At 37.7% G+C, this 12,213-nt stretch overlaps 1 protein-coding gene and 1 pseudogene across 1 annotated transcript; both read right to left on the bottom strand.

The window, feature by feature from the left end:
- Nucleotides 1-775: 775 nt before the first annotated feature.
- LOC110691425 (translationally-controlled tumor protein homolog) lies at nt 776-2,001 on the bottom strand. Its single transcript, XM_021868350.1, has one exon. The coding sequence runs from the start codon at nt 1,672-1,674 to the stop codon at nt 1,162-1,164; it is 513 nt and encodes a 170-aa protein (XP_021724042.1). The 5' UTR covers nt 1,675-2,001; the 3' UTR covers nt 776-1,161.
- Nucleotides 2,002-8,204: 6,203 nt separating this feature from the next.
- LOC110691426 lies at nt 8,205-8,842 on the bottom strand (annotated as a pseudogene).
- Between the last annotated feature and the right edge of the window lie 3,371 nt (nt 8,843-12,213).

Raw genomic sequence — 12,213 nt, 5'->3', positions numbered from 1 at the left:
TCTTTCGAAGGAGATCAAAAAACCTTGTCTTTCGAAGGAAAGAAACCCTTTCTTTCGAGGGAAACATTATTGCAACCTAAAACAAAAAGTTTAAAAGTAAATAAAGATTGGGGCTTTCCACCGGTGAAATCCAATGAAAGCCCCTTTAAAATTGACAATGGAGACTAGATTTAGGAGAGAGAAGAGAGAAAAGGAGGCTAGGGTTTTTTTAAGAGGTTCTCTAACTGATTTTTCTAATTTCTCAATAAATTTCTGAGATTTTTCTCTACAGTTTTTGAAATCCCAAATAACTTCTTATCTTAATTTTTTCATATAATCTCCTAAAAATGCATCATCTTATGCACAATCTCTCACTAAACTAAAACCAAATTCTTACCAGTTTTTCTGTGTGACTTTTACTCTCATCAAAGAACCAATTTCTTTCTTTTCAACTTTCATAGCTCAAAACCTATGATTAGATAAAAACCCAGATCAAATTCCCAGTATATTTCATTTTATTTCATTAAATTCCTCCAATTTGGTTCACCCCAGTTACATAAACCCAAATATATCAAATTCCAATATCTTTCTCATAATAATGGGCAACACTAGCTATGGCCCAAACCTGTAAAAAGTGTGTTCAAATTTGTATCATGATCTGAACAAATATATAGTTGAAAGTTATATTTTAATCTTGAAATTTGGAAATCTTGTGGTCTCTTTCCTTGCTCTACATAGAAATTTGGCGCAAAATAACCCAGAATAAGCCAACTTGATTAGATGGTATAAAAAGTTATGTATAAACAATATAATCAGCACGAGTCTTGTTTAAAAAAATGATAAGAAAGTACCAAATTCTTTTTTTTTATTTATATTTTATGGTTCAATTATACTGATTGCATATTATTATTGTGGGGATTCTGGTACTATTAGAGATAATAACAAGATAACATAATTTCAATATAAGCAAAGAAAGTAAGAATTATATTGCGTTTAGGAGTTTCTAAAAAAAAACAAAACAAAACATTGCGTTTAGAAAATTTAATATGGAGTACATAACAAAATTTAACCAAATTAATGCAGAAGAAAAACTTAAACAACAGAATAACCAAATCTAAAAGACTAGAATTATGGCAAACACTACTACTTGTAAATTAATCCCTTAGCATGCACTTGCACCCTTCAATGCTTGACTCCATTCAAACCATGAGCGAAGTACAAGAAAGTGGGGTCAGTAGCACCATCCTTGTAGTAAGCCATGACCGTAGCACCATCATCGTGCATACTCTCACCCACGAAAAACTGAAGATCATTGAGCTTCGACATCAGAAACTTAGTTGCTGCCTCGACGTTCTTCTTAAACTCATCAGCCTTATCACCCTCTAACTTGGAAGTCAAGTTCTTGATGTACCTCTTAACCCATGCAATAAACTGTTTCTTATCATAGGCAGGCTGTTCTTGCAGCCTAAAGTTGTCGACAATGTCGACAACCTTGACAGCCTCGTCCTCATCAACAACTTCTTCATCATCTCCTCCTTCGGCAGAAGGGTTGGCACCAATGTCGACTTCAATGTGACCGCCTTTCACAACCCACTTCCCTTGTACCTCCCAAAGACACCCATTGAAGAGTTCGCTGCACCGGTACGAGTCGGACAAAAGCTCGTCGCCGCTAATGATATCCTCGTACACGATCATTGTTCTAGACTTTTTTTTTTTCTCTCTTCTTTTTAAGAATAAGAATCAATCTAATATTTTTTTTCTTGTGTATTTTTTTGTTGGTCTTAATGTAATATTGTTATGAGTATATATAGAGAAACTTAAACTGCCTTAAAGTAACCTAATCCTAGAGAATTACAAATTTTGCAAAGGCATGGAAACTTTTCTTTCCTAAAATAAAACGGAGTGAAAAAATTAAAGAAACCTAACAAAGGTAACGTAGCATACAAGATATGTAATTTCCTAAACTATACATCAATCTCTTAAAACTTTAACAAAAAATTGATTATAGCTCCCGGAGTTTATTTTATTTCATAAACTTTACACTCTATAACTTATATTTTCTATTTTTTTTATTTAAATAGTGTGAATTGGAATTCGAATGATTTCCCTAGAAATCAAAATTAATTCCTACTTTGCATTGTTTTAAAAACTTATTCCCTAAATGGTGTCCACGTAGGATCGGATATTAATTTTTTTTTTTTTGGTTATGTGTAGAACCGCAAGTAATGATAGCGGTTTTACATGTACAACCGCAATTGTTGGTACCCGTTGTATTTGAAGAAACAATATTGCTAATGTTCTATTGGCGTTTCTTTTTGCAAGTTTTTTTTTAACCATCCCATTGATAATCTGATATAATCTCACAATTTAACCCTGCAAGTTTTTATTAACAGCCCCAATTGCAAAAAATTACAAAGAAAAACAGGAAGAAAAAAAAACATGGAATTGGAGTTCTGAGGTTGAATGCTGAGATATTCCCCAAAATTCATAATTGTATAAAATTATCCTGAAAATCAAAACAAAATTACAATTAAAAGCTGAGTTTAGAGAAAGGAAGTACAGAGAAGATCAAACAAGATTTGAGGTTTACAATTAAGAAAACAAGAATGAAAGTAGAGGAGAGAGAAAATGGAAAAATAGAGAAGAACGTGGTAAGAGAAAATGTGTTCTCTTTTTTTTTTGTAGGGCCCAATTTGAATTTTTATCATCATTGTACAGATTTGTACTGTGTACTCGTACTAAAGTAGTATCATGTAAATCAGTAGAGGTAAAGCCGCTATCATTATTTGCGGATTTGCGGTTCTACACATATAAAAAAAATTAAAAAAAAAAAGCTAACATCCGTTACTATGTGGACACCATTTAAGGAATAAGTTTTTAAAACAATGCAAAGTAAGAATTAATTTTGATTTCAACAATGTCTAGGGAAATCGTCCCAAACATCCAGCGTATTTACCTCATTTATATGCGTATACACAAGTGACTAAGGTTTTTTTTCTTACAATACAAGTGACTAAGGTTGTGCTACCACTAGTTGCATAATAATACAACACTATTTTTTTGCTTATTCGCTCATTTGATGATGTTCCTACTGAGTAAAAATAGTCTCATTAGTACCATAAATGCTTATAAGAATCCAGTACATAACTAATACAAGAATACTTTCTTGTTTATCTCTCAATTCCTTTTATTTTTTAATCATTCAAGTGCTTCATTTTCAATGTTTTCATATCAATCTTGTGAATACTAAATTGATACAGAACAAAAATGAATGATGGTTAATACATGAATGTAACTGGAGAAATAGAGTCCGAGATTGCTGAAGCTGGTGGTGCTGACAAATTCTTAAGAAAATTATTTTCGTACCGCCATCCAGGACCTTTAATGTTGCCCAAAGGACAAGCCTTCAATGATGTGCCTCCTTATCCAAATTGGCTGTCGGAAGAAGATGTTGCTTACTACCGGGACAAATTTACACATACCGGCTTCACTGGAGGATTGAACTATTATCGTGCTATAAATCTGTATGTCCCTCCTCAAACTTACACTCATGTTTAGTCTTCATCTATTACACTAGTGGGAAAAGCTGATAGTTGGATACTAATCCAACTATTTAGTATAAATGAATGCATAACAATGGCTAGAGACTGCCATGCCTCATAAGAACATTGTGGGATGCATGTTTGGTTTTCCAGAAATGACAAGGAATTCGCAAACTTAAAACAGTTACGGTGTTTTTGGATAAAAATGGAGGGAAAGGAAGGGAAGAGAAATGGAGAGATGGAGTATCTTTCATTTGGATAGCAAATGAGGAAGGGAGGAAATTGGAGGGAAGAGAAATGGAAGGATTAAATTGTAGGAAATTGATCCTTCCAACAATGGAGAGATTTGGAAGGAGAACTCATCTTTTTCCCTCCCCTCTTCTTCTCCTCCATCCCCTTCTTTTCCTTCCCTTTTCTTTATCCAAACAATCTGTTAGCACCAAAATGGTTGTTGCTTCAGTTTCATCAGCATCCCTGAATGTTGGATGCTGGTTATCTTCCAAGCTTGAGAAATTGCTGGGTGTTGCAACACACCGTTTCTAGCGGTGTGTAGGGTGGCTATTTCAGTGTCTTCGGTGTTACTGTTACTCAGATTGAGTACATTGTAGACTCTTAAGACTGAAGTTATACAGCCTAGCCATCCTGCAAACTGGCATAAATAAGCATGTTGTTTGTCTGGTCATTCTTTGTTTACCATCTTTATTTTTACTGCAAAAATTGGGAGCTCATGGCACCATGGATGGGAGCGCACGTAAACTGACAAATTAGAGAGGAAAAGATAATTGTGTGGCTTGCCTTCTCATTAATTGATCATGAAAATATATAGAGTTACAGCCTCTAACCCTAGAATAAAAGATAATTCTAGGAGAATATAAAGTTAACTAAAATATACATGAGATAATATTCTACCAAATCAAATAATATTCCATCATATCTCAATACCCCCTTTAAGTTGGAGCATGCGGGTCATGAATGCCCAACTTGGAACGAAGAAACTCAAACTGTGCTTTGCCAAGTGCCTTTGTGAAAATATCCGCAAGTTGATAAGACGTTGAAACATAGGAAGGAGAAATCAACCCTTCAGTAATTGCATCACGAACAAAATGGCAATCAATCTCAATGTGCTTCGTTCTTTCATGGAATACCGGATTTTTAGCAAGATGGAGAGCCGACTGATTGTCACAAAATAAGTTAATTGCCTTTGGATGTTGAACACCAAGACTTAATAACAATGCTTTGAGCAACTTTAGCTCACAAGTAGCGTTGTACATGGACCTGTACTCAGCTTCTGAAGAAGATGTAGAAACAGTGGGTTGTTTCTTGGTTTTCCACGAGATGGGTGACTTGCCAAGAAACACCAACCAACCAGATAAAGAAGGACGAGTGAGAGGACATGCATCCCAGTCTGAATCACACCAACCCTGTAAAGTCAAGTCACAATTAGAGCTCAATAAAATACCTTGTCTTGGAGTGCCCTTCAAATAACGAACCACGACCCTCAACGCAGCATCCCAATGCTCACGACGAGGCTCTTGCATAAACCGAGATAGCACATGTATTGAGTATGCCAAATCAGGTCGAGTAACGGCCAGATCAATCAAACGGCCAACGAGTCGTCGGTACGTCTCTAGATCGGAGAGGAATTCACTAGGCTTTGCACCCAAAAGACCCAACTTGTGATTCTGTTCCATGGGAAACTCACTAGGCTTTGCACCCAAAAGACCTGCTTCGAAAATAATATCCAACGTATATTTCCGTTGACATAAAAATAAACCTGCAGAGCTACGAGCCACCTCAATGCCCAAAAAATATTTCAAAGGACCAAGGTCCTTCATCTTGAAGCAATCACTAAGATAAGCCTTAAAAACAGTTAATGCAACGGAATCATTCCCAGAAATAATTAAATCGTCAACATAAACTAAGGCAGTAATCTGAACTTTGCCTGTAGTATATGTGAAAAAGAGTAATCAGAGTAAGATTGTTTGAAACCATACTGTTTTAAAGCCGAGGTAAGCTTTGCAAACCAACATCGAGGAGCCTGTTTCAAGCGATAGAGCGATTATCGAAGTCTGCAAATCAAAGAAGGATCCGAGCTTTCAAAACCCGGTGGCAATTTCATGTAGACCTCCTCACCGAGATCACCGTGTAAGAAGGCATTGTGGACATCCATTTGATGTAGCTCCCAATTTTTTGCAGCCGCAATAGCTAGGACGGTGCGGACTGTCGTCATTTTTGCAACTAGAGCAAAGGTTTCTTCATAATCTACCCCTGCTTTCTGATGGTTGCCAAACACTACCAAATGAGATTTGAGACGCTCTACGTCTCCATTTGACAAAAACTTGGTCTTGTAGACCCATTGACTGTCGAGAGCTCTTTTACTTGGCGGAAGATGTTCCAATGTCCAAGTACCATTGTCTTCTAAAGCTCCGATTTCTTCTTTCATGGACTTACGCCATCCGTCAAATTTTATCGCCTCTTTGAAAGATTTTGGATCTTTGCTTTGGACAACAGCTGAAATAAATTTTTGATAATTCACAGAAAATTTGTTACAATTTATATAATGTGCTAAAGGGTACGGAGTACCTGAAGTCTGATTGGAAGGCGAAGACGGACTTTTAGCAAAACCTGAGTGAGTGATATAATCCCGTAGCAAAACTGAGGGAAATTTTTCCCGCATTCCTCTGCCCATATCAGAACCTGCTTGCTGCTGTTTGTTGCTGCCCATATCAGATTCTGATTGGTGCTGTTCGTTATTGCCCATATCAGATGCGGCTTGGTGCTGGTGGTCTGACCCATCGCCCGCAGGAAATGCAGCGGGCTGGGCAGATTGTTGGGGTGTGCTGGTGTCGTGGAAACCAGCGGGTTGTGGCTGTTCTATGCCTTCAATTCCCACGTCATTATGTAAATCCTCCCCCACATTCTCAGTAACATGCACATCATGATCATGCGCATCATGATTATTGGCATCCAATTCAATGTTGCCAGTATCAACAACATTTTCAAAGTCCGCAAAATCAATGTGAATGTCATCCACCACATCACTAACATTCAAACCAATATTCACATCATTAGGACACCCAAATGGAAAGACATCTTCCAAAAATTTCACATCACGTGAGATAAAAAATTCCTTTGTTTCATGATCATACAACCTCCATCTCTTTTTCCCAAACGGATACCCTAAAAAAACACATTTACGACTCCTACTAGCGAACTTATCGCCTTTAGTCTTTTGATTATGAGCAAAACACAAGCACCCAAAAGTACGAATGACATCAAATAAAGGAGATTTATTAAAGAGAATTTCAAATGGGGTTTTATTTTGTAGGAGTGGAGTGGGGGTTCGATTAATTAAATGAGCTGCAGCTAAAACACATTCACCCCAAAAATAAATAGGCAATTTGGCTTGGAATCTCAGGGCTCTCCCAACATTAAGAATATGTTTGTGTTTTCTCTCTACTCTCCCATTTTGTTGAGGAGTTCCCACACACGAGGTCTGAAAAATAATTCCAGTTGCAACAAAATAATCACTCAAACAATTAAATTCGGTTCCATTATCACTCTGAACAATTTTAATAGTTTGATTAAATTGTCTATCAACCATAGCCACAAAAGCCATAAACATCTGAAATACTTCAGTCTTATCAATCAACAGATAGATCCAAACAGCTCGAGAATATTCATCAACAATGGTTAAAAAATAACGAGCACCACAAGACGAAACATGTCTATATGGACCCCACAAATCACAGTGTATTTTCTCAAAAATTCTAGATGTTTTATTTTCACTCAAAGGAAACCTGTCTCTAGGATGTTGAGCACGAAAACACACCTCACAACCCTTAGCTAAACGACCTTTAGTATTGCTAATATGAGGAAGCAACTTAACTAACTTCTCAAAAGGAAATTCTTCTATGCCATAGCTCTAGCTAAATCTGATGTAGCGTCGATCACAGACACATGCTGCACCATATCCCATTTGCTAAAGTAATAAAGTCCGTCTCGCCGAAGTCCAGTTCCAATCAGCTTCTTCAATTGATCCTATATAGCACACATAGATGAATTAAATTGGACAACCACTTGTAATTGATCAATAAGTTGAGAGACAGAAATTAAATTGCAAGTCAAATAGGGCACAAAAAGAACTCCAGTGATAGTAATTTTATCTGACAGACAAACAGATCCTTCCAACGTAGCAAGCACACTCTCACCATTCGGTAACCCGACCGGACATTCTATGGTGTGAGTATCAAATAACCAAAGATTTATTACCGGTAACATGATGAGTGGCTCCGGTATCAATGATCCAACAAGAATCATCGAACTGACCATATAAACAATTTTCAGGAAATTTCGCATTACCCAAAATTTTAGGTGGAAGAGACGGAGGTGGTGTTTCACCGCCGGCCATTGATAATAATTTGAAAAAGAAAGTACCAAATTATTTTTTGTTATTTATATTTTATGGTTCAATTATACTGATTGCACATTGTTATTGTGCGGATTATGGTACTATTAGAGATATTAGCAAGATAAAATAATTTCAATATAAGCAAAGAAAGTAAGAATTATATTGCATTTAGGAGTTTCTAAAAAAAAACATTGCGTTTGGGAAATTTATTATGGAGTACATAACAAAATTTAACCAAATTAATACAGAAGAAAAACTTAAACAACAGAATAACCAAATCTAAAAGACTAGAATTATAGCAAACACTACTACTTGTATATTAATCCCTTAGCACTTGCACCCTTCAATGCTTGACTCCATTCAAACCATGAGCGAAGTACAAGAAAGTGGGGTCAGTAGCACCATCCTTGTAGTAAGCCATGACCGTAGCACCATCATCGTGCATACTCTCACCCACGAAAAACTGAAGATCATTGAGCTTCGACATCAGAAACTTAGTTGCTGCCTCGACGTTCTTCTTAAACTCATCAGCCTTATCACCGTCCAACTTGGAAGTCAAGTTCTTGATGTACCTCTTAATCCATGCAATAAACTGTTTCTTATCATAGGCAGGTTGTTCTTGCAGCCTAAAGTTGTCGACAATGTCGACAACCTTGACAGCCTCGTCCTCATCAACAACTTCTTCATCATCTCCTCCTTCGGCAGAAGGGTTGGCACCAATGTCGACTTCAATGTGACCGCCTTTCACAACCCACTTCCCTTGTACCTCCCAAAGACACCCATTGAAGAGTTCGCTGCACGGTACGAGTCGGACAAAAGTTCGTCGCCGCTAATGATATCCTCGTACACGATCATTGTTCTAGACTTTTTTTTTTTTCTCTCTTCTTTTTAAGAATAAGAATCAATCTAATATTTTTTTTCTTGTGTATTTTTTTGTTGGTCTTAATGTAATATTGTTATGAGTATATATAGAGAAACTTAAACCGCCTTAAAATAACCTAATCCTAGATAATTACAAATTTTGCAAAGGCATGGAAACTTTTCTTTCCTAAAATAAAACGGAGTGAAAAAATTAAGGAAACCTAACAAAGGTAACGTAGCATACAAGATATGTAATTTCCTAAACTATACATTAATCTCTTAAAACTTTAACAAAAAATTGATTGTAGCTGCCGGAGTTTATTTTATTTCATAAACTTTACACTCTATAACTTAGTTTTGGCTATATTTTCTTTTTTTTTTTTATTTAAATAGTGTGAATTGGAATTCGGACGATTTCCCTAGAAATCAAAATTAATTCCTACTTTGCATTGTTTTAAAAACTTATTCCCTAAATGGTGTCCACGTAGGATCGGATATTAGTTTTTTTTTTTTTTGGTTATGTGTAGATTCGCAAGTAACGATAGCGGTTTTACATGTACAACCGCAATTGTTGGTACCGGTTGTATTTGAAGAAACAATATTGCTAATTTTCTATTGGCGTTTCTTTTTGCAAGTTTTTTTAACCATCCCATTGATAATCTGATATTATCTCACCATTCAACTATTGTAAAGTTCATTGTTGGAGAATTGGATCTGGCTTACCTTAAGCCTGTGTTGGAAATAGGTAATGCAAACGGATGACTCGCGCCCAATCGCGCGGCTCTCGCCCAATCGGGCGGAGATGGTCAAGGAAAAATAGGGAACTCTCGCGCCCGATCGGGCGGGCTTTGCCCGACCGGGCGGCGGACAAGAGTTTTTCTACGAGATCTCTCGCGCCGGATCGGGCGGGCTTCACCCGACCGGGCGGCGGACTCGAGTTTTTGACGAGCCCGATCGGGCGGCTTCGCCCGATGGCTCGCTCGGGATGGGGTTTTAAGATCGCCCGACCGGGCGGTGTCCGCCCGATCGGGCGCGACACAACGTCTGGAGAAATTCGATCTCGCGCCCGATCGGGCGGCAGCTTGCCCGATTGGGCCCGCCTTTTTTCCTAGGTCGGTTTGCTTTGCGTGTTTCCTTTTTCGGGACTCGTATAAATACGAGTCTTATCTTTTCATGAGATTATTTCACTTTCTAGCCGAAAACACAAACCTACCTTTTGAGATCTGAACAGTTCTTGAGCAATTCCACTGTTCGAGTTCGGGTGCACGGATTACGGAGAGAGTTGCGTTAAAGTTGGGGGGCGCGCGTCACTAGGAAACTTTTACCGGTGGTGGCGTATTTCGCTTCTAAGGTAGTGGATTTTGTTCCACGGCGCGACTGTGATTTTGGGATCTTCAATCCAGGAAAGTTCTAATCTTTTTGTTTGTTATTGATTTTAATAGTTATTTTACCAACAATTTAGAAGCGAAATACGTTGATTTATTCTGTTGATATCATGACTAGCAATTCTCAAACTCGTCTATACCTAGATCTGTCTAAGGTTGAGTCTCTTGATGGAATTAATTATAAGAGATGGTCACAAAGGATGTTGATTGCTTCTAAACAAGTAGAAGTTGATTATGTTTTGTTTAGGGATGCTCCAAAACCCATTGAGCAAACCAATACCATGATTGAAATTCCTAGTACTCCTGCTCCTGGTAATAAAGAATCTAGCTCTAGTCAAAGGATCACTACTATTATTGCTAATGAATCTGAAATCAAGAAATTTGATCGTGATAATAAATTCGTTAGAGGTCATCTTTTGAACAACATGAAAAACAACATATTTGATTTGTATGTTAATATGAAATCTGCTAAGGAGATGTGGGAGTCCTTAGAGAAGAAATATGGTGCAGATGATGCTGGGAAAAAGAAGTATGTGACTGGAAATTGGTTGAATTTCAAATTGGTTGATACAAAGCCTATTATGGACCAAGTCCATATGTATGAAAATTATGTTGCTGAAATTCTTGCTCAGGGTATGAAGATGTGTGAAATCCTTCAGGCTAATGTTCTGATTGAAAAATTACCTGATTCCTGGTCTGATTATAGAAATCACCTCAAGCATAAAAAGAGGGATCTAACCCTAGAAGAACTTGTGAGCCACATGAAGATTGAGGAAGCCAATAGGCTTAAGGATGTTTCCTCTAAGCCTAAGAATGTGTTAGCAATCAAGGCTAACCTTGTTGAATCTGGTGCTGACTCTGACAAGAAAACAAGTGATAATCGTGCCAAGAAGGGGAGCTCTGAGAAGAAGGGAAATCTCCAAGCTAAGGGCAAGATTGGGAAGAAAGTCACTGTCAAGTGTTGGTCATGTGGTGAAGTGGGGCACTTTGCTTCACAATGCAAAAACAAGAAGAATAAAAATCTGAAATCGAGTGGAGGAATCAAGGGTCATGCTCATCTAGTTGAGAATGAGGATGAAGATGTTATTGCTGCAGTTGTTTATGAAGTCAACCTGGTTGAGAACAACAGTGAATGGATCGTGGACACTGGTGCATCTAAGCACTTCTGTGCTAACAAGGACCTGTTTGTAAGTATGGAAGATGCAAAGGAAGGTGAACAAGTCTACATGGGAAATTCAAGCAGCTCTGAGGTACTTGGAAAGGGCAAAGTGGTTCTGAAGCTGACTTCAGGGAAGACCTTGGCTCTTCACAATGTGCTGTATGTTCCTTCTCTTCGTAGAAACTTAATTTCTGGTGCTTTATTGAACAAAGTAGGAGTTAAGTTAGTTTTTGATGCTAATAAACTTGTGTTAACCCGTAATGGGGAGTATGTTGAAAAGGGTTACCTTAGTGGGGGCCTATTTGTTCTTGAGATTGTAACTGTTCCTTCAATGAATAAGATTTCTACTTTTGCTTATATTGTTGAGTCTTTTGAATTATGGCATAGTAGGTTGGGTCATGTTGGTGCAACTAAATTGAAACAAATGAAAAGTTTAAATTTGCTCCCAAATATGTCATTAGATGGATTCGAAAAATGTGAAGTGTGTGCGGAGTCTAAATTCGTGAAGAAACCCTACAAATCTGTCACGAAGAGAGAGACCACACCACTTGAGCTAATTCATTCAGATTTAGCAGACTTTAAGAACTTGGAAAGTAGAGGCGGGAAACGCTACTATATCACCTTCGTCAATGATTGTTCTAGATATAGCAAGGTGTATCTTTTAAGGACGAAGGATGAAGCTAAGTCCAAGTTTCTTGTGTATAAGGCAGAGGTAGAAAATCAGTTGGAGCGGAAAATAAAGAGAGTTCGCTCAGATAGGGGTGGAGAGTATGGCTCCGATTTCCTCAAGGACTTATGTGAAAGTGAGGGATTCATTCACGAAGTATCGGCCCCGTATACTCCGCAGCAAAATGGTGTGGCAGAGAGGAAAAATAG

This window comes from Chenopodium quinoa, unplaced genomic scaffold (genome assembly GCF_001683475.1).
Source record: "Chenopodium quinoa cultivar QQ74 unplaced genomic scaffold, ASM168347v1, whole genome shotgun sequence".
Taxonomy (NCBI): Eukaryota; Viridiplantae; Streptophyta; class Magnoliopsida; order Caryophyllales; family Amaranthaceae; genus Chenopodium; species Chenopodium quinoa.
This window is presented reverse-complemented; position numbering and strand designations above follow the sequence as displayed.

What these genes read in the sequence shown, in the direction of transcription:
- LOC110691425 (XM_021868350.1), bottom strand. Translation starts at nt 1,674, where the DNA reads ATGATCGTGTACGAGGATATCATTAGCGGCGACGAGCTTTTGTCCGAC.